This window comes from Acomys minous, assembly GCF_964271855.1.
Source record: "Acomys minous genome assembly, chromosome: 5".
In the NCBI taxonomy this organism is placed as follows: Eukaryota; Metazoa; Chordata; class Mammalia; order Rodentia; family Muridae; genus Acomys; species Acomys minous.
The window spans coordinates 120,655,190-120,677,223 of NC_140494.1; the positions used below are offsets into that span (position 1 = coordinate 120,655,190).

The 22,034-nt window shown below is 53.4% G+C and overlaps 1 protein-coding gene across 12 annotated transcripts in view; it reads left to right on the top strand.

Moving 5' to 3' along the window:
- TLE3 (TLE family member 3, transcriptional corepressor) overlaps positions 1 to 21,829 on the top strand; it is a 46,487-nt gene extending 24,658 nt beyond the window's left edge. For 2 of the 12 annotated variants that reach the window (XM_084783408.1, XM_084783413.1), the window contains exons 7-20: positions 5,372 to 5,576; positions 6,479 to 6,495; positions 10,439 to 10,558; positions 11,387 to 11,437; positions 11,895 to 12,047; positions 12,439 to 12,580; positions 13,080 to 13,252; positions 14,417 to 14,493; positions 15,660 to 15,909; positions 16,238 to 16,485; positions 17,246 to 17,393; positions 17,942 to 18,092; positions 18,713 to 18,789; positions 19,960 to 21,829. In XM_084783408.1, the coding sequence (XP_084639534.1) occupies positions 5,372 to 5,576; positions 6,479 to 6,495; positions 10,439 to 10,558; positions 11,387 to 11,437; positions 11,895 to 12,047; positions 12,439 to 12,580; positions 13,080 to 13,252; positions 14,417 to 14,493; positions 15,660 to 15,909; positions 16,238 to 16,485; positions 17,246 to 17,393; positions 17,942 to 18,092; positions 18,713 to 18,789; positions 19,960 to 20,067 (1,920 nt within the window). In that variant the 3' untranslated portion in view covers positions 20,068 to 21,829. Of the gene's footprint in view, positions 1 to 5,371; positions 5,577 to 6,478; positions 6,496 to 10,438; positions 10,559 to 11,386; positions 11,438 to 11,894; positions 12,048 to 12,438; positions 12,581 to 13,079; positions 13,268 to 14,416; positions 14,494 to 15,659; positions 15,910 to 16,237; positions 16,486 to 17,245; positions 17,394 to 17,941; positions 18,093 to 18,712; positions 18,790 to 19,959 lie in introns of all 12 variants that reach the window. The other 10 variants (XM_084783402.1, XM_084783410.1, XM_084783409.1 and 7 more) reach the window with 6 other exon arrangements.
- The last annotated feature ends 205 nt before the right edge of the window (positions 21,830 to 22,034 follow it).

The following is a 22,034-nucleotide window of genomic DNA, read 5'->3' on the forward strand; positions in this document are numbered from 1 at the left end:
GAATGCGGCCGTCGCCCTGTCATTAGGCAGGCAGCCCTCTAATCGCTGCGCGCCTGACAGAGCCCCACAAGGCAGGAATTGCCGACAGCTGGGGCACTTGGGTTCTGGGGGAGCTGTGCTTGACTGCCCTCCAGTGAGGGGCTCGTTCCTCTACCCTGCTGAGATAAGGGCGCAGGCAGGGGCATGCGCCAAGTCTGTGATTTCCTCAGAAAGGTTTCTAGCGCTGCACCTACCCCAGTTGGCTGGTTGTGGCCTCCTGACATGGAGTTGGAGTCCGAGGTCTCCGTTTAGCTGGGCTGCTAGCAAACTCAGGGGCATGGGTCACGTCTTCCAGGGGTCTTCCTCGGAGATGACAGGCCACACCCAAGGTTACAAAAGGAAGGGCAGGTGAAGGGGCCTGGGCTGCTGGCCAATCCCCCCTCCCACAAACACACACTGGCTCCCAGTTGGTCCTTGGGAACACATGTCTCTTTGGGGGAGGTGGGACTAGAGATGGAGTCTCCTTCCAGAGTTTGGCTCTGCCCAGGTCCTGTGTGGGCCAAGGCTGTTGTCTAGGAGGTAGTGGGCTCTTGGCTGACTGTTCTGGATTGCCTGGAGAATTATTCAGAGGGTGGTTTGTGAAATATTGGCTTGGTATTTTTTTCTTAAGAGGGAAGGGAAGGGGGAGGCATGTAGCTTGTTCCAGACTATGCGAAGATGCGTGAAGCTGTCTCAAGGGCTCCCGGAGACCGAGTGAGATGGCTGGGCAGGAGGCCGGCGGTGGAATTTTAGACGCAGGGACTCGATGGTGGAGAGGCTCTGCCTGAGCATCAGCTTCTTTAGCCCAGAGGCTGAGGTGAAACAGCCGAACTCTAAGTTGGGATCCTGGTGCTCAGATTTCTGTTGCTTAGTGGAGTTGCTTGGTTGTCTCTCACTGTTGCCTCTAAAAACTGCTCCCAAGCCCAGAAGCTTGTGTATAGGAAGCCCTGGGTACCCACTGGGCTGTTTGAGAGACTGCTTTCCCCCTCTTTTGGGGTGGAGTTATCCTCTGTCTTCCCGGGACCCTGCCTGCTTCCCCTGATGCAGCGCTTGGCCTATTTGGCTCTGGGCTTGAAGCGGTTAGACAGCTTTCCCTGAGTGTAACCCAAATTATGAACCTCAGAACTGAAGCATCTAATCAGCCAGCAGAGGCATGAAGCGTGAGGTGTGTAATCCGGTTACACATGCTCTTCAAGCAAGCTCTGCTGTCAGCCGTGCCTGCCAGTCCCAGACCATGGGCGCTAGGCACTCAGGGATGGAGGGCACAGGAAGCACCACCGGGGCATGAGCTCTGATGAGTTGGTGTGTTGTCATGAAATGAGAAGTGGGTGTTCAGGAGTGTGCTTGGTCCTGGGTTTCTCAGCCCTCTGGGGGTTAAGGGCAGAAGGGCCAACCCCAGGCTTCCTTTCTTTTCACACATGGAGGACAGCCACCCAGTATTAGGAGGAACAGTAAAACATGGAGGCAGATGGCCCTAGACCGTGCCGTTGGTGACATTTCTCTACCATTGAGAAAGCTTCCAGTTGAAAGGATTGCGACCCTACCTCTCAGACTAAAACCATATTTGAGTATTCTGCGCTCTGAAGCCAGGGGACAGTATGCAAAGGACAAAAACATAGCCCGAGGGTGGCTGCATCCTGTTTGCCTGCTGAAGGAAGTGTCACCGGCTGTGTTCCTGCTTCTTCCCTCCGGTCAGATCATTGCCAGCTGCGCCTGGCCCCATCGAGGAGAAAACTTGGCTTCACTCTGAATTGCCCCCAAGACCACTGCTGACGGACCCTCCACCCAAAGAGCACTAGCACCCATTTGCGTCTCTTCTCACCTTGCTGGGAGAATTTACAGCTTGCTTCTTCCGACACTCTGTGCAGTCTTCTGTGTCGGCCTCCATGGCACCTTCAGGCCACCCCAAGGAGATTATGGAGATGTTTTCTGGCTGTGCGGAGCTCGTCTTCTTGAAGATGAGAAACACCCATTTTGTGTGGAATCTTCCTTACCTCCGTTGCAGAGGACACTCCTTGCTGAGACACTGAGGCTGAGGAGCACCGTGACAGTCTTGGGAACTAGTCACATTGGCTGAGTAGCTGCCACTGCCTTTGTCACAAGCTTCTGCTGTGGATTTACCAGTGGTTATTGGGGAGGCGAGCCGGACTCCCGTGTAACCTCACTAATACTGCTGTTCCAGCCACCGCCTCTCACTTGGCCTCCAAGGCTGCTTCAGCCACCTTTGGATAAAACTCTGCTTCTCTGCTGCTAGCCTCCAGTATATCACTTACTCACCCAGAGGATGGCTAGAGGGATGCACCAGGACTGTCGGAGGTGCTGGACGGATAACGTGACAGCCTTGTCTTCCTATAGCTCATAAGTTGCTTAAAGGCAACTGTGATGATTGTACCCGTTTGCCCAGGCTGCTTGCTCCTCCCTACTTTGCTTGCACATGGAATAATGTGAGTTTTGCACAGTCCAAGGGTGAGCTTCATTTCGACGTCCATTTTGCAAACAAGGAAACTGGGGCCCAGAGAGGTCAAGTGTCTTGTCTGGGTACTCATCGCTGATGAAGGATGGAGCTGGAAGTCCCCACCTCCAGCTGCTCTGCCTGGCCCCAGGGTCTGAGTTCCCAAAACTGGGAAAGGAAGAGTGGGCAGGCAGTCTGTTTGGACTGGGCTCTGGGGAGTGGAGAAAATTGGGTGGAAGAGGAGACCTCACCAGGAAGGGTGAGAGTTCAGGTGTTTGGCCCCATCTTTCAAAGACCCACAGTATTAGTCCTCACAGTCTCGCATGTCTGCAGCCAGCAACCCCACCCCACCCCACCCCTCACCCCGTTGTTTCCTTCAGGCGCCTTGTCTTGCCTGTTCCTCCACACTGTGCAGTGTGGATTAAGGACCCAAGTCCTTACTTTCTGGGGTCTTATTAAGTAATTATCACCAGTAGAATTAAAGGGCTTCCCAGCAAGGGGTTTAAAAGCAACGGGGCCTCCAGTGAAGAGGCTTTGTAACAGGGCATCTAGATGAGGCTGTATGGTCCAGCCACGCTATGGAATACTAAATAGTCATTCAAAGGGAAAGCTTTTTTTTTTTTCTTTTTCCCCCCTCAGAACACTTTTTAAATCAGGTCATGTAACTGTGGTCAACAAGAGCTCATTTGTGGAGAATTGCATGGAAAAAATTGTAGATCTGAAAATCTAGATTCCAGAGAAACTGACCGTGGCGTCTTGTGAGGGTGGGATGTATGGGGGGACTTAAAAAAGAACAAAACTTAAGTCTTTAAAAAATTTTTCTTACAGTAAGCCTGTGTTATTTTTGTAATAAGATGTTAAAATACCTTTTTTCTTTAAAAGGGAAGCTGGAGGAGGTGTTTAGCTCCCATCTGACAGCAGTCCAGTCTTAGCTGAGAGGGCTGGAGGTCTGCCTGGCACACCTGTAACTCTGCTCCAGCAGCTCCCTTACCTCAGTCTGGCAGTGTGGGTCACGGCCCTCTAGGACCAGTGGCCAACCAAAAGCTTACACAGATGCCTAGCAGTGCAGGTTCATTTCAGGTCCTCTGGTCCAGGGCAATAACTGTGGGTACCAACCCTACAGACAGAGCCAAGAGATGGAGGCTCTGACACCAGAGGTATAAGACTGCCAAAGCATCTTTAACTTGGAGGGAAGGTTAGGTCAGCAGTTTGTAGCTCGGTTGAGGGGAGGGTAGAAGCTTTTAATCCTTGGCCAGATGTCTGTAAGGATTCCTCTGTTGATTTTGAGAGCTCCTGTTTTATAGTGACAGGGGCACGCTCTGTCAGCCCATGGTCACCATGCCTTGGCTTATTACATCTTTGCTGTATCTCTTTTCTCTTACTTTGAGATTCTTTGGAACACTCTGTAGAGGATATTAGTGGTTGACAGATAAGAATCCAAATCCCAGCTGGGCGTGGTGGTACACGCCTTTAATCCCAACACTCAGGGAGGCAGAGGCAGGTGGACGGCTGTGAGTTCGAGGACAGCCAAGGCTACACAGAGAAACCCTGTCTCTAACCCCCTGCCCCCCCCAAAAAAGAAATATTAAGAATAATGGGACTTGAGCTGCCCACTCCCGTGCCCCTGCATCAGTTTGCTGCCTGTAAAGTGGACACAGCCCTTCCTTTGCTAGGTCACTGTCAGAACCACAGGATATATTTGGATAGCGCCCAGGGATATGTGTATACATACAGGTGGCACTGGTCCTTCCTCTTGTGCTAGTTGAGAGGAGAGATGTGTGCGTGGATGGAGACAAAAGCATACCCAATGCCCCAGCCAGTCTCAAGAAATCTTTCCACATCCGAGGAATATTTGGTATAGCCTGTGTCACAATGCCAGTGGTTCTTGGCAGTCTTATGAATAAGGGGGCACTCTGTCTTGGCTGCTGGGGGAGCATGGAAGCCTCTGAACTAGGAACTTGGGCATGGGAGCAGAGTGGGGTGGAGAGCCTTGAGGTTGGCAGTGTGACGGGGTGTCAGGCAGCCAAGTCCTGGGTTAGGTGTGGGGAGGAACGGGAGAGTGGCTGTTACTGCGTGCGCCTGGGAGTACTGAGGTTGTTAGAACAGTAGGCCAGCCCTGTGAGTGCCCTGTAGACATGCCAGGGACTGCCATAAAGCCCGTTGAGCAGTGGCTGCGTGCCCAAGCCCACGTTACCTCACCGTGCTCCCCTGCAGTAGGTGCTGCTTAATGCAGACAAGGAAATTTGAGGCTTAGGGAGTTGAAGTCCCTGCCCACCAGCCATGCAGGCATTGTCAGAATCAGGACCAGCATCCCGGCCCATCCTGTTTCAAAGGCTCTGCTCTTCCCAGTCAGTCCTGGGTTCTGTCTGCTCTGATGGCTTCCATCCCACTGGTCCTGATTCTTCTCTGCTCTGGCCTCCTCTGTCCCGACTTAAGAGCCAGGCTTCGGCTTCTTCAGAACCCCAAGCAGAGAGGTTTCCCTCAGGTTCCAGCTTCTGGGTGGGAGGCTCTGGCTGCTGGCATTGAAGGCATGTACGCATGAGCTGCGAGCTTTAAAAATGGATTCCTCTCTAGCGAAAGGAAGCTCTAGTGACCGTGCGGGTTTTACGTGCATGCATTATTTATCTTGGGATTGGAAACAGGCATGAGAAACTCTGTTCTGAAACTGGGGCTGCGGGGGTGGGGGTGGGGGGAATGGCACTTGATGACCTAAGTCTTCTGCGTTGCAGTCCATTAACAGATTTTATTGAGCAAGAGGAGCATGTGGGATGAGGGGGCAAGTTTTGGGGAGGGGATATTTCCCCTCTTGCTTCCCAATGGAGGAGCGAGGGGGAGGGGCAGAGGTGGCCCATCCTCTGCCCTGTTCCGACCTGTCATCACTTACCACCAAATTCATTGCAGCAGCAGCAACTCCAGGCACAGCACCTCTCCCATGCCACCCATGGTCCCCCGGTCCAGCTGCCACCCCACCCGTCAGGCCTCCAACCTCCTGGGATCCCCCCAGTGACAGGAAGCAGCTCCGGGCTGCTGGCACTCGGTGCCCTGGGCAGCCAAGCCCACTTGGCGGTGAAGGATGAGAAGACCCACCATGAACTGGATCACAGAGGTGTGGCTCTGGGTGGGCTGCGGTGGGCAGAGCGGGGCGGGGCTGGCCAACACGCCGTGAGTGGACCTGCAGGTGCTGTCACCTGGAGTCTGGAGTTAGCTGAGACGTGGATCCATCTGTTGAGTCCTTAGTGCGTGGAGATGCTGCAGTTCCTGTTTGCACGAGGAGTGACCCCTAGTCCATGCTGTATCCTAGGAGCCAGAGGCCAACTGTTTTGTCCCTTCTTGACAGAGGGGAGGACAATGGGAGCTGTTGCTTAGCTGAACTGGTATAACCAGAGGCCTAAGCTTCTGGGGGCTTTTTTGGCAAAGAAACATAATGGTGTTAAGAAACAAAACAGTAAAAGTCATTTCCAAACCCCACTATATTTTTTAAAGCAATAACCTCCCCAGCTCCTAGCTCCCGCTTGTGATTCTAGAAAGAACAGTAAAAAGCAAATCAAGGGAGAAGCAGGCTAATGGCCAGAGTTCCAGGCCAGCCTGGGGACTGGTGGGAGGGATCCACTGGAACTAGAATTGGGATGCCCGGTTTCCAGTGAGAACTGTCGAATAAGGGACCTGCCTTTGCTGCACCCAGGGGCCCAGTGTCAGACTAACCAGTAAGAGGTAGCTTTAGCTGGGCGTGGTGACGCAGGCCTTTAATCCCAGCACTTAGGAGGCAGAGGCAGGCGGATCACTGAGTTGGAGGTCAGCCTGGTCTACGAAGTGAGTCTAGGACAGCCAAGTCTACACAGAAAAACCCTCTCTCAAAAAAAAACAAAAAACAAACAAACAAAAAAGAGGTAGCTTTAACAAATCAGGCAAAACTGGACTGAGAGTGACCCTTACCCTTATTTTTTTTTTCTTTTGTTTCTTTTTCCTTTGGGGTCCTGATCCTTTTGCCCTGGCCTTCCTGCCCCACAGAGAGAGAGTCCAGTGCGGTAAGTATGGGTGCTCTGGGTCTTGGTGTAGGGGGCGTGGGTATGGGTGGAGAGTGGGCCTGTCTGGAGGCTTGCTCTGAGCACTATAGGCCTGGCAAGTAGCCTGTGCTGCCCATAGCTCACCCCAGTTCCCCCCTTCTGCTCTGTGGGTGGAAACTGGGGATTTATTTAGCATTTGTGTATGTGTGCCCACAGCTAGAAAACCTGGCTTCAGGGCTGATGTGTGGGTGACAGTTTCTCCATCCAGCTCTAGGGATAGTTACTGTCTCTTAATGGTGGGGTTACTGACCTTCAGTTAGATAAGCTTGCTACCTCTAGGTGCTTGCCTTAGTGGCCTCGAAGTCCCCTTTACAGAAGTGGTCAGCTGAAGCCCTCAGTCCATGGCCCTACATCTCCCAAGGGGCTTTTTGGAGAAATTGGGCTGAGCTCAGGACTTCAAACTCTGGTATGCCCCCGACGCTGGCCCATGGTTCATCAACCTGTGTGTTAGATGCCTCCTTCCAGCATAATCCGAACCCTCCTTCCTTCAAATGCCTGAGGTTTCTCCGTGCTCTGCACTTCTACTCAGTTTAAGAACGTGCTAGCAAGCAGGCATTAAGGCCAGGCCGTCTGCGTGTCTGCCAGCTCAGAGATTTGCTGTAAATCTTTCTGATCACACTGAGGCTCCGAGGTTCTGTTTCAAGTGAATAAGCCCTCTGAATAAGCGCAGTGGAGTCTGGATAAAAAAAAAAAAATCCTCCAGTGATTAGCAGAGCTATTTTATTCCTCATCGCCATGCTTGTATCCGGGACCGTCTTAATCTGCTAGGATGGCTTTCGTTATTGCCTCACGTTAAGTAGGACTTGGAATGTCAGGCCGTTAACTAGCCGTCCAGGCAGCAGCCTCCTCAGCCTGACCTGCCTTGTCTCCCATCCCTCCCTCCGCCCAGACTGTTTTGAAGCCTCCCATTAGTGTGAATCAGTCTCTTCTTGCCCCTGCCTACGTGCTCAGAAATCCAGGTCTCCGCTTGTGCTCAGGAATGGCTTAGGCACAGAAGAAAGAAATGATTAAAGCCGAAAATCCATGTTGATTGCTTTGGTGTTGATCCTTAAACGGTAGCATTTTTTTTTTTTTTTTTAGAGAGGCAGTTTGCCCATGTAGAAGTAGGGCTGGGACAGGGATGTCTGTCTGTGTCGTGCTCCCCCCGCCCCACCCACTTCCGGTCTTAGCTTTATGAGATGTTGTGTCTTGACCTCTGAGCCTCAGATTCCCTTGAGTAATTCCCCATGGGAATTACTTCCTGCCCACACAGCCTCTCAGCCTTGCTAGGACAACCCCTCGTAACGGACTTGTTACTTGGTGAACAGGGGCCTTTCCCAGGAATTGGGTATTTGAAGCTCCAGCACCCTCTTCTTCATACCTTTTCGCTTTTTGGCTTTGTGCCCCTGTTGAAAGATTTCTGCTGGAAACCCAGAGGGGGACCCCCATGCGCTTAGCCCTTCACCCCATAATGCTCCCTGGCATCCAAGCTTGGCGGGCTCAGCACAGCGGCTGGAGAATGAACTGGGATGAATCCCATGTCATCCTAGAGCTGGGCAGCTCAGAGTGGGTACGGGGGGCGGGGGCACTGTGAGGGCTGCATCCTTACAGCCATGGCGTTGGATGGTGGAGATTGAAACAATCAGCCTCAGGAAAACAGGTTGTCAACAGTCCAGGCCTCCAGCAGGAAGGACAAGGCTGTGTCAGAGAGGGGAGGGGGCCGGGTGGACAGGCTGGAAGCTGTCCCAGAGGGGTTAGTCTGGAGTCCAATTAGAGGTAGCTTCATTCATATTTCCTTGCCTAGCTGAAGCAATAAAAAATACTTAGTTTTTTGGCCGCCTGCCAACCAGAGGCGGGCTGGATCGATGCCGCTAAATGCCTGACATGACTCTCCCGGTAGCGGCAGGGTTTTCAGCCTGACTGCATGAGAAGAAAGAGTTCCCTGTTCTAGCACTGGGTCGCAAGGAGAAACACGAGCAGCCACCCTGTCCCCTCCCTCCTCTCCATCACCCACCCGCGCGCAGGGGCAGCCAGCCTGAGGGGCTGGAAGCATTTCTGCTTAGTACGGGGTGGCCGCCACCATCAGAGGAAATGAAATGAAATGACGGTGATTTTTTTTTTCTGCCTGTGCTTGCAGCAGCTAATTGAATTGCGGCTGTGCGCGCATCACCGCCGCTCGCCCGGCTGCGGGGAAGGTTGAGCTGCAGTTCCATTATAACCTCCATTTTTTTTCTTCAAGGCTTGATAACTCTGCCATTTTAATTTGCTTCAGGCAGAAACTTGGCAGGGAAGGGCTGCCCAGAAAACCGGCTTAGGAAAGGAAATTAAGTTCTGCGGCTGGCTCCCTCCCGCACCATTCCCCCAAACCCATCCACCTGCTTGCTAGCCACCCCCATTCCCTCCCAGTGAACCCCACCCCTGGGCCACTATTGGCCTCTGGTAAAACGAGGAAAGGAGAAGTGAATGATTACCCTACTTGCCTTGCCCTCAGTGTCCTTCGTTGTGAGCAGATCTTGCTCTGTGTTCCCATATGACCCCACCATGCGTCTTTAGTGTCCCTCCATCTGTGGCCTTGTGGCTGCTCTTCCCTATAGCTAGACCGGGAGCCTCTTTTGCGTTCAGTCACTCCTGACCTTAGTGTCAGGCTGGGCGTGGACAGGTTTACCAGCTACTTTCCTTATCACTGTGATAAAAATACCTGGAGCCAGGAAGGATTGTTTAGCTCATGGTTTTTTTTTGGGGGGGGGGGTCCAGTCCATTATGGCTACAGGAATGGCTTGTGGCAGGGTGGGGGTGGGGGTGGGGGGGATGGGGCGGAGTCGGGGAGCAGGAGTGTGAGGCAACTGGTTACATCATGGCCAGTGTTAGTAAGAAGCTGGGATGGATCAGAGCTCGCTATAATCCTCTGTGGCTTTATGTCTGCCCTTCCCTAGACCCCATATCCAGAAGGTTCCAAGACCTCCCCAAACCGTGCCATCAGCTGGGACCAAGTAGCATTTCACATTCAAACAGTGGTGGAGTGGTGGTGGAGGTACAGCTAGAGTTCTTAGACAGTATCTTGGAGTGGACATAGGCCTTCAAGGTTTGCAGACAGCCCTTGCCAAAGGCTCCCCATCCCTGTGCACAGCCACGGGGTAACCCGCTTCCAGCCTTCCCTGCTCCACACTTGCTGAGAATGGTCCTCTGTCTCAGGCCTGCCATCCCTAAGGATTCTCCTCCCTGCCTCCAAAGCAGAGGAAGAACTGAGAACTCCCGCTGCGCTCCCCAGCATGAACCCTCCGCAGTTTCCTTAGGGCTGCCTTCTCCTGGAGACCTTAGCTTGGGCTGCAGCCACATGGGGCCCCTGCGCTCTAACTTGGGACTTGTCTCCACCCTCATGGAGGTTGAGCGAGGGCTGGGGTGGGGGTGGGGGTTCCTCACTTTCCAAGGGAAAGGCTTAGTGGCCCTGCAGGCTTGGTGTCTTTATGACTCTGGCTCCCCATCTGTTTGACAGAGGCTTAACTGTGGAGGAGCCCTAGGGGCTCAAGTTGCTCACCTGTGCTTAAGGCTTTGTCGGTAGCCCCGCACTTTTCTCTCTTTCACTGCTGAACTCTAGATGGAAGTTCTGCATGTGTGCCTGTCTGTGGCTCAGGTCTGACATAAAAGACTCATCTTTCCTTTGACTACATTGAGCGACAGGTGCCTCTCACCCTCTTGGGACCCGGCCTCAGGCCAGGACGCAGTCTCTTCACTGCAGGGTTCACTATTGGATAAATAGTTGGTATTTTGGGGAAGCTCCCGGGAACTGGATGACTGGGATCTGCAGACACAGGGTGCCTGATCACTTCCTCCTGGCCCTCTGTCCTCTGCTCTTAGCTGACTCAGAGGCTCTGTGTAATATTGCATTCAGCATGGAGTTTTGACCCCCAGATTTCTGTTCTTCCAGAACAATTCTGTGTCACCATCAGAAAGCCTTCGGGCCAGTGAAAAGCACCGGGGCTCTGCAGACTACAGCATGGAAGCCAAGAAGCGGAAAGCGGAGGAGAAAGATAGCCTAAGCCGATACGTATGTAGGGGTTGGCATGTGGTTTCGTTGGATAGGGCTGTGTTCTGGCTACGGCCTCAGCTCTGACGGTTGAGTACTTGAGTCTGAGGGACTGGTAGTGGTGCCGGGGCCCAGAAGGGGGTTCATACGTGTCCCGTGGTCAGGTGAGCCATTCGGAGAGAAATGGACAGGGAAATTGTCCTAGCTTCTGTGCAATCTGGAGAGAGCCGAAGATTCTCCTAGATAGCTCTCTGCTGCACCCGTGCTCCAGGGACGTGCCCTGGTGTGCTCCAGTGTGAGCCTCGCAGTCTTCACAGCCCTCCGCTGGCACGTAGACACAGCTTGTAACAACCAGATAGCATGACACTGATCTGTGAGACCCCAGTGGGAGCGTGGCGGTGTGTTTCCCATTGCACAGGCGTGAGATCTGAGATGAGGGACTTGGACCAAGCCCCCGGCTCCTCCTGGCTGCCCTGTGGGCTCTGCGCATGTCACACAAAGCTCAGCTGCACTGTGGAGTGACACTGGTCACCCACCCCAGAGTGATGGGAGTGAGAAGATGAGACTTGCCTTCTGAATGACTGCACCGAAATACCCAGCTGCGGAGAAGGCTCTGGCTTTAGAAAGCTCAGGACTATGATAATGAGGCTGCTTAGAGCCCCAGAGGCTGTTCTAGAAAGAACCCAGGAGGAAGATCAGTTGCTGCTTGGGGTACTGCTTATAGAAGGCCGAGGGCACAGAAACAGCCAGCATGGACTTTGGGGTTTTGCTGGGAAAGGAGTTGAGGTGCAAGGCGGGATTGGTCAACTCAGGCTCTTATTAGCTGTCTGGCGTCCCTTTTGCTTATAGGACAGTGATGGGGACAAGAGTGATGACCTGGTGGTGGACGTTTCCAATGAGGTAAAGCAGGCCGCAGTGGCAGGGAGACCCCTGGATGGGGGTGGGGTGGGGACGGGGGTTGGAACAAATTGCAGGGCCGGGCAGCAGAACATCAGGGGAAGCAGGTGGGCACAGTGGAGCTTCGCTGCATGGTGGTTTCATATGTGGGTGCTGAAAGGTCCCAAGTAGCAACAGTCTTCCATCCCCAGTTTTCTAGGTGACCCTGTCCTCTTCCTCCAGGGTTGGGGAGTGTGAGTCACTAGAGAGAATCTCCAATAAGGCCCTGTATAACTTGCCAGTTAGTGTTCTGGACTTTTCTATGGCCCGGGGCGGGCCACTCCTCCCTGCCTTTAGGTTCTTGTTCTCAGGCTCCAGATTGTTAAGACCTAATCGCCTACCACCCCTCTGCCTTCCTGATACAAGGACAGGGGTACCTGCTTGCAGCAGTCTAAGAGCTCTGTAACACTTGTGTTTTCAGGACCCAGCGACACCTCGGGTGAGCCCAGCACACTCCCCTCCTGAGAATGGGCTGGATAAAGCTCGTGGCCTGAAGAAAGATGCCCCCACCAGCCCAGCTTCTGTGGCTTCCTCTAGCAGCACACCTTCCTCCAAGACCAAAGACCTTGGTCATGTATGTAGAGTCTGCCCTGGCACCTTACAGAGGTGGGGGAGGGGAGAGACAAGAGGCGTGCGGAGGCTAGAGCTCAAGCAGTGCCACTTGCAGGGTGGGGGCGGGGGTGGGGGGGCGTTGGAGTGTGGGAAGAACATGGCTGTTGGGATTGGCTGTGTTCAAATTTAAATCATTAACCCACGCTGGCTGAGCCTCTAACTACTGAGTGTTTGAGAGCCTTGGTTTCTTCGGCATCTCTAAGTTAGAGCCTTCGCCACAGACCCTGCCAAGTAGGGACTTCTGTTCAGCCCATGCTTGGCTTCGTGTGGGACCAGGGCTAGGCATTTTGCCCAGCTCTTGGGGGAAAGGAATCCTCATGGCGTCTCTTGGTCTCTGTGTCCTCCCTTCTCAGAATGACAAATCTTCCACACCTGGGCTCAAATCCAACACTCCAACACCAAGGAATGATGCCCCAACTCCAGGCACCAGCACGACCCCGGGGCTCCGGTCAATGCCGGGCAAACCTCCAGGCATGGACCCGATAGGTATAATGGGTAGGCAACCATGGGCCCCGGGTCGATCTGATGGGGGATGGGAGGATGGTCCCTGGCCAGGCTGGAGACAAACAGACGGCCAAAAGCATAGTGTGTCTGAACTAGGGCTTCTCAGTGCTGCCTGGTGGTACTTATTGATGGCTTAAGGATACGGAAGCCTGGACCTTTGGCACTGCTACAGGGTTTAGGAGGGTCCCTGGTATTTCTGCCTGAGTCTACAAGGCCGCTGCCGGGCCAATTGTGTGGAGAGAACATCTGACAGGTTGTTTACCCTAGACCTGTGTCCACTTGTGAAGCCCTGAGCAAGCCCCTCTTCTCTGGGCCTTGTGCTGCCCTCTGAAAAGAAATGATCCCAACCCTGTGCTCTGACCTCGGAAATCCCGTGGGGTAGGTTCGCTGTAGCCTGCTTCAGTGTGTAGGAGGGTTTGGTCCAGCTCTGCTGAGCACAAGGGTGAGCCCACTCGCACTGATGCCCACCTCCTCACTCACTTCCTTACAGCCTCGGCCCTGCGCACACCCATCTCCCTCACCAGCTCCTATGCAGCACCCTTTGCCATGATGAGCCACCACGAGATGAATGGCTCCCTCACCAGCCCAAGCGCCTACGCCGGCCTGCACAACATCCCACCCCAAATGGCTGCCGCCGCTGCCGCCTATGGCCGATCGCCAATGGTGAGCTTTGGAGCTGTACGTAGACCTTTTGGCTCCTTTTGGTGGTGGTGGTGGTGGTGGTGGTGGTGGTGGTGGGTGCACCTGGGCAGGGAGTGGGAGCTAGCAGCAGGGCTGGTGTAGTACATGTCCCTGCATGCTGAAGGGACCCTTGGGTGGTCTCTCAGTTAGGGTTTCTATTACTGTGATAAAACAGTAAAGCAAACTCAAAGCAACGTGGGGAGGAAAGGGTTTATTTCGCTCACACTTCCATCAAAAGCAGTGAGGGCAGGAACCTGGAGGCAGGAGCTGATGCAGAGGCCACAGAGAGATGCTGCTTACTGGCTTGCTCCCATGACTTTGCTCAGCCTGCTGCCTTATAGAACCGAGGACCACCAGCCCAGGGATGGCACCAGCCATAATGGGCTGGACCCTCCTCCATCAATCGCTAATTAAGAAAATGCCTTACAGCTGGATCTACTGGAGGCATTTTCTCAATGGAGGGTCCATCCTTTCTGATGACTCTAGCTTGTGTTAAGTTGACAGGGAGCTAGCCAAGACAGGTGGGGACACCTGACAGAAAGGGAGAGAGCACTGTTCAGAACGAGTTTACTTAGGTGACAGACCTGGGTTTCCTCAACCTGCCTGTCAGTCTCAGATGACTGAGAGAGCTCTTGGACTGCCCTTTCTAGGCTGATACCTAGGGCAATTGCCCTGAAAGGGGATAGGAGTCCCAATAAGAGCTTAGTGACATCTGGCCAGGTAACAGGAGTTTGGGAGCTGGGGCTGGTGATGACAGTTACTATGGACAAACAGAATTAAGGCTTGCAGAGGGGGCTCCGTTTTTCAGGACAGTTTCTCGCTGCTCTTCCTGTGGGCCCACTCCACAAGCTCACAGCACACCCAGGAAATAAAGAAACAGGGCAGGGCCTATCCTCTCTGACAGAGCAGAGAAGATATTGGACAGGAGATGGGGCTTAATACCGCCATCCTGTCTGCTACTGTCCTGGCAGGACACTTGGCCTTCCCAGCATCTGTCTTCTCTGACATGGCTCTGCTTAGCAGTGCTGTCACTTGGCTCTGGAGAAGTCACAGAGTGCAGCAGGCCCAGATGATGATGGCCACGGGGAACAGGTTGGGGATGTGTGGTGACAAAACTGACTCAGAGCCGCTCTCCTTTCTTTACAGGTTGGCTTTGACCCTCACCCCCCTATGCGGGCCACAGGCCTGCCCTCAAGCCTCGCTTCCATTCCTGGAGGGAAACCGTAAGTGCTGGCTGTTCTTCTTGCATGCTTCATGGCATAGACAAGGAAAATACCCCGTCCATCCCCTGAGCATAGGGTCTTGCTGGATGTACCATTCTCTATAGGAAAGTGTCCGTTCCTCCAGAGAAGCATTAGGCAAGGTCATGACCAAGAAACCTCCTCCACCAGGGACGCTTAGGGATGCTGAGGCCCAGGTTGTTGCCTCCAGAGGGTAGGAGAGCTTGTAAGCAGTTGTGTGGAGCTCTGTGGGCCCTGGGGACTCCTTCAGGGTCTGCCTTCTGCAAAGGCTCCAGCCTCTAACTCCCCTGTTTTTCCATAGCTCACATTACCCTGTTCTTTGTTCCATGGGTTATTGGGAAAATAAAGGCTGAATCATGCCTACCACATAGAAACCTGCCCTGTACTTGAATAGATCTCATGCCATCGTGGCCATTGAGAAGGCACTCACAATAACATGGGCAGACCAAGCTGGAGAAGGTGCTCACGGTAACATGGGCAGACCAAGTGGGACCCCTGTGGCTCAGAGATAGCCTTTCTTGTTTTTGCTTTTAAAGGGACAGGAAGGCTCCTCATCCCTAGTATCACTAACTTCTAAGGCAGATTGTAACGTTTAGTTGGATCCTTTCCCACATCAGTGTGTGTGTGTGTGTGTGTGTGTGTGTGTGTGTGTGTGTGTATGCGCACGCATATGTGTGCATGCACACGCGCATGTGCATGGTGGTGGGGGTTACTCCATAATACCCATGGAGCTCCTAAGCTGATTTGGAACAAGGATGTGTAATGGGAATAAAATTCAAGATTGAGGCCGGGTGTGGTGGCCCACGCCTTTAGTCCAGACACTCAGGAGGCAGAGGCAGGCGGATCGCTGTGAGTTCAAGGCCAGCCCTCGTCTACAAAGCAAGTCCAGGACAGCCAAGGCTATACAGACAAACCTACCTAAAACAAAAACAAAAAAACCCAACCAAACAAAAAATTGAAGGTTGGAATATTAAGTAGCTTCCGACCTGATGGAGTACGAAGCGGCTCTTGGATATAAGGGATTTGGGGGGAGGGGGGGGCTTGGAATCAGGGCAGTAAGTCATTGTGTGTATACACCGATTTGCATGAGGCCTATGGGAGCCCTTAGGGGGGTTGGATGGCAGGAGTAACCCACGTCCTTCTTGCAGGGCGTATTCCTTCCACGTGAGCGCTGATGGGCAGATGCAGCCTGTGCCCTTCCCCCACGATGCGCTAGCCGGCCCCGGCATTCCCAGGCACGCCCGGCAGATCAACACGCTCAGCCATGGGGAGGTGGTATGCGCTGTGACCATCAGCAACCCTACACGGCACGTCTACACAGGTGGCAAAGGCTGCGTGAAGATATGGGACATCAGCCAGCCGGGCAGCAAGAGTCCCATCTCCCAGCTGGATTGCCTGGTGAGAGTCCCGGGCCACAGGCATCTTCTGCAGCCATGGAGGAGGCAGAGGGAAGCGGAATGGACCAGTTAGAGGGGAAGGGTCAGGCTCAGCTCTGGGTTGGCTGAACAGCTTTGGGTAAGCTGACTGACCTCTCCGCGTCCTACTTGGGGCATCTGCAAATGGAGATGACTCTTAGGCTCAAGATTCTAGAGAGAGGTGTGAGAAGCTGAGTGGGCGTGGGTTTGTGGATGGAGCAGTCAGGCAGGATGCTAAGTTACCTAATGTGGCTTTCTTGGTCCATGACAAAGCAAGTGGGTAGCACTTAGCCTTGTTCTTCTACTTCCAGAACAGGGACAACTACATCCGCTCCTGCAAGCTTCTCCCCGATGGGCGCACGCTTATTGTGGGTGGTGAGGCCAGCACGCTCACCATCTGGGACCTGGCCTCCCCCACACCCCGCATCAAGGCTGAGCTGACATCCTCAGCTCCGGCCTGCTATGCCCTGGCCATTAGTCCTGATGCCAAAGTCTGTTTCTCCTGCTGCAGCGATGGCAACATTGCAGTTTGGGACCTGCACAACCAGACCCTGGTCAGGTGAGGCTGGCTGGCCAGGGGAGCAGCTTGGCAAGGGTGGTGGTATTAATACTCAGCCCACAGTCTTGGCCCTTTTGGAGGTGTGAGGTGCAGAGGCAGGTGGCAGCTCAGGGGGGACCCCATGAGCCTAGGAGCTTGGAGGAAGGCGGGGCTTTGAGCATTTCTAGGAAAGCAGCGTGTGGAGTGGACATGGCAGAGGGCGGGGAGAGCGGCATTGTTTAGTGGTGAGCCCTGGGTGGGTAGAGCTGCTGAGCTTTGAGCCCTGACTCTAAGGCATCAGGCGCAACTCGCTTGGGTTCCGTGTGAACTGGGGTTGGTGCAATGTCTTCCTCTGAGTCACACCACCTATGTATGTTGGGGAGCAGTTACTTCCCGGTGTTACCCATGAGGGTGTGTTGCACATGTTTGGGGCTGTAGCCTTACAGAGTAGTTAAGTTAGAGACAGTGCAGACTGGATTGAGGGGTGTGTCCAAAAGGCAGAATTTGCCTAAATATGCACAAAATCCTTTAGAATCTTCCTGCCTACCTCTCCATTAACCTCTCTAGAACAATGTAGGCTCACCAAGGGCCCACATACAGAACCAGAGGGCCACCCCGTTTTTCAGGGAACCTGTCCTTGGTAGCACTCCTGAATAGAGTGCGAAGGACACGGTCTAAGCACTGTTTCATGCTAGGGGTGAAGCATGTGACCCACCCAGCTCCGGAGCTGGCCCAATCCTTGAGATGATTGTCAGTCGCTCTGCCTTGCTTGCTCTCATAGGCAGTTCCAGGGCCACACAGATGGGGCCAGCTGCATAGACATCTCTCATGATGGCACTAAGCTGTGGACTGGGGGTCTGGACAACACTGTGCGTTCCTGGGACCTGCGTGAGGGACGGCAGCTACAGCAACACGATTTCACCTCCCAGGTGTGTAGCCCAAGCGCTGTGCTCCTCTGCTCTCAGGCTTTAGCACCTGTCAGGGGACAGAGGGACCGGCCGGAGCTGTCTGGGAAGGTTTGCTGTAGAGTAGGCATGGCTTCCGAGATGGACACACTTGACTCATCCTGGTTCCACAGCTTGTTGTTCCCTCTGCTTTACTCATAGCTCCTTCCCAGCTCTGGTGCGAGCACCTGACTCAAGCCTCCTATAAACCTTGACCATGATCCTTGATATTTCTTGCTGTTAGACTTGCTTCATTATTTTAATGTCCAGGACCTTAATGTGGAGTGTGGTAGTTGCCAAGTTCTCAAGGAGTGAATGCAGCTTGCAGTGTGAGGGAAGCACGGCCTCTCAGAGCAGGCTTCCTCAGTGGGATACGAAGGAATCCCCTGGTGCGGGGCAGGGTGGCAACAGGCAGCTGGCTGTTGGGCTTGGCTCGAAAGTGGGCGGGGGTGGGGTGAGGAGGGTCCAGCTTGTCCTAAGGAGCTGCTCCAGCCCATGTGCAGAGCAGACACTGAGCGCTTCTGTTCCGGCAGATCTTTTCTCTGGGTTACTGCCCCACTGGGGAGTGGCTGGCTGTGGGCATGGAGAGCAGCAACGTGGAAGTCCTGCACCATACCAAGCCCGACAAATACCAGCTGCACCTGCATGAGAGCTGTGTGTTGTCCCTCAAGTTTGCCTACTGTGGTAAGCCATGGGGCCCTGGCTTGGCATGGGAGCCGGTGTGGGCAGCGAGGTCCAGTAGACGGTGGGGGGGAGAGGGAGACCCCACGGTCTTTGAGTGAGCCAAGCCTCTGCTCCTTTAATGCCCTGGAGGGGAAAGGTATCTTTCCTGTCCCTCGGACACAGATGTCACCCTGGGCCAGTGAACTCTCCATACAGTTAGGCCACAGGTTTCTATGCAGCTGTGGACACACAGTGCCAACTCTTAGCCTCAGAGAATCATGCTGGGAAGAGCATGTGACTCGGGGACGTTAGGAGCCACAGCTGGGAGCCGCTTCTCCATACTGTTGGGTTTTTGCCGTTTCACCTGCCTGGGAAGGACCAGCTGACTTGAGTGGCTGCAGTGGGGGACTTTTGGGGAAGCACTAAGCTTAGTTCACTGACTTTTACTTTCCTGTCCTGGCCCTTCCTGGCTCTCCCACCTGGATAGCTGGCTTCCATGTGCCTGGTTTTTAGGAGTGGCAAACAGCGAGCACTGAGCATGTCTGAGGATGTTGCCATTGATGGGCAGGGACATCTGGGGTGAGTCCTGCTGCACATGGCATCAAGCCACAGTCTGAGGGTTCCTTTGCTTTGCCTTGCAGGCAAGTGGTTTGTGAGCACTGGGAAAGACAACCTTCTCAATGCCTGGAGGACGCCCTATGGAGCCAGCATCTTCCAGGTACACCCCTTCTTTTTTTTTTTGGATTTTCAGGACAGAGTTTCTCTGTGTAGCCTTGGCTGTCCTGCACTCACATAGTAGATGAGGCTGCCCTCAAGAACTCAATGACAGTGATCCACCTGCCTCTGCTGGGATTCAAGGCATGCGCCATCATGTCCGGCTCAGATACACCCCTTCTGATCTTCCTCTCCACTGCTGAGTCAGGATGTGGCCACAGTGATGAGGCTGAGGGCAGCAGGAGGCCTCTGCAGCTTAGGAGCAGATCTGGCCCATCCCTGCCTAGGCCTGGCTAGATAGATGGAGGACCCCAGGGGGGAGAATGTGGGGACAAGAGTGAGACACAGTACAGCCTCTGTTGCTAAAGGATTGTGATCCCCGAGAGTAAGTGCAACTATGAAAGGACTTCCTCACATGGCACCTGCAGAGTAAAACAAAGCGAGCTTGCCTGACTCTGGGCCAGTGGAGTAGCCATTTCATTCAGTGATACCCATTCAGGTTAGGATGGCCACTCCGAGTCATCATTGTGACGAGGTACAAGAATAGACTTGCATTTTTACAGATCCAGAGCCCTTCATCATCATCATCAACAACAACAACACACACACACACACACACACACACACACACACACACACACACACACACAGAGCCCTCTACAGTGCAACTCATAATCACTTGTTTTTCTTACAGTCACTCTTGTTCTTACACACACACACACAATTACAGCAAGCCAGTTTCAGCTTCTTGCTTAAGTGTCTGGTCCCATGCGCCACACATGTTTCTTGGAAGGTCTCTATGTTGAGAGCCTCAAAACTTGGTACTGATCCTTCTGGCTGGTCCAGCTGAGGGTCTGCCCCTTGAGGCTGCTGTGGCTCTGAAACGCTCCTTCCCATCAGTAAACTAACTTCACAGAGGTGCTTATGCTAAGTGTCTTGTTCTCATCCTTAACCCTGAGGCAGATCACACTGTAGCCAGCTCATGAGCTGGGCCGTGTGGAGAGGCCGGGAGGAGGGGCCTCTTCCTACCAGCACCTGCTCCAGCCCCAGGTGGAGAGTGGGCGGTGATTTCCATCAGAGCCCTGAAGTGTCCCCGAGTAGTAGCGAGTGAACCCCTGTCTGTTTTCTCCACACACTAAATGTCTTCCCGTTTCTCCCTGTCTCCCTCATCCAGTCTAAAGAATCCTCATCTGTCTTGAGCTGTGACATTTCGGCGGATGACAAATATATTGTAACAGGCTCCGGTGACAAGAAGGCCACAGTTTACGAGGTCATCTATTGAACAAGGACTCTAACAGGCCTGTCAAACTCTGGGAGACACCCACGCGGCCCTGACAGGGAAACGCTGGCCAGGCCCCGAGGATGGCAGAGGAGTGAGGGAGCAGCACTGTGGGGCTGTGCTCCACCCGGAGGCAGAGAGGACGCACGCCCCCTTCACGGATTGATGTGTTGTCTGACAGACTTGAAGGACTTTCTCCTCTCCCCCTAACCAGTGCTGACAGATGCTTCAATTAGATTTCTCTGGAGGCTTCTGCTTCCTGTTCCCCCCACACACAGACACCCTCACGAGTCTCTGTCTCTTCCTCTCCTTTCTTACCTGTCCCCTCCCTACTCTGGGTTGGGAGTTGCTGGAGTAAACCATGTTGTTGTTTTTGGGGGAGGGGCACCTCGTTCTGATTGTGCAGTGCACGAGGTTTGTGCACGATGTAAATAAGAGACTGCGGTTGCTGACTGGCCAGTGAGGGAGGAGGCCCCTTCCTCCCACCGATGCTCGCCGTGTATTTTTGCCTGCTGTATTTGTAACCCACTCATGGTGGTGGCTTTTCTTTCTTTCTTCTTTTTTTATTTTATTTTTTTTAATGTTCCTGTGGGGAAGGTAGGCAGGGAGAGAAAATGGGGGAGCAGAATGAGACATTTCCAGCCTGGTCCACTGGGAATGAAGTATACCGCCACACGGGTTTTAGCACCGGTCAGGGAGTGTTCAGATGGTCAGACAAACCGATGGACAGTGCTGGGATGGGCCAGCCTGGGCTACCTCCACAGGAACAGCGAGGATTTCCTGTGGCTTCCTATGCTCTGTCTGCATCTTGCCTTGCCCTCACACCTCCTGTTCTCTGCCCATCTCTCTCTTCTGTCCCCCTGGAGCCCATTTTTCTCTTTGGTGCACACTCTTATCATTGTGATGAGGAATGGAAGTTCAAGGGAGCAGCCTAGAAAGGATTCCACATTCGGGTGGGGGAACGGGGACTCAGCTCAGGGAGCTACCAGAGAAAAACAGCAACTGGTGTGGGTGCTTTTTTTTTTTTTAATTTGAATAAAAAGAATTAGAAGTGATATCCTTTCATAAGATGCCTTCTCCCCTTTCCTGCTTTCAGCCCTTTCTGCTCCCTGAAGGGGTGAAATGGTAACTGCCCTTCCCCCCAGGGTTGTGAGTCTGAGGAGATGGGCAGGGCAAGGGGGCTGGGAGGGAGGGCACCGCTTGGTGCATTGTGGTAACTTGCAGCTGTCATAGGCTGGGGCAGATGGACCATCACCTGCAGGTATCACCCCTTGGGTACCAATGTTTTTGTGGTATTTAGGTTTGTTTTGTTTTGGTCTTTCGTTGTTTTATTAAAGAAAAGCTAAAGACCGTGTGAGCCCTGCTGGTGGGCTCTCCATGGATGTAGCATATGGGAGAGAGTTTTTATATTGCATTTTTATGGATTATTTTATAATGTGGGTTCAGTCTGGGAAGAAAGAAAGGTCATCTGAAACCTGCCCATCTCCAATGTTCCGGCTGAGCGGCTACCCCAAACAGGATATGTGTTGGGACATGGAAAGGCCATGTCACCCACCCCGCACCTTCCTGAAAGGCTTGCCGTGTCTGTCTGGAGTCTGTCCATCTGTCTCTGGGTTTCAGATGGTCACTGGCCACCACTTGTTGAGGCTCTAGCCAGAAGGGAGGGTGAGGGTGGAAGAGAGTTATTCCTGAAGCAAAAAGAAAAATTGAAAAGTCATTGTAATGAGCTGTTTTTATATTTTTAAAAGTTACTATTTAAAAAGGTTGCTTTGATTGTTGTGTTTTAATTACCTTTCCACTCCAGTGTGTCAGTCATGCCTGGGGGAATGTCCGGGGTTGGCCCCATTGCATTCTGGAACTGGGTAGTAGTTCATCACACAGCCCTAGACCATGTCACCTAAAAGCCATGCCTTCCTCCTCCCACCCCTTAAAAAGCTTGTATAGGGCTATTGGGCTTTCTGTAATCTGGA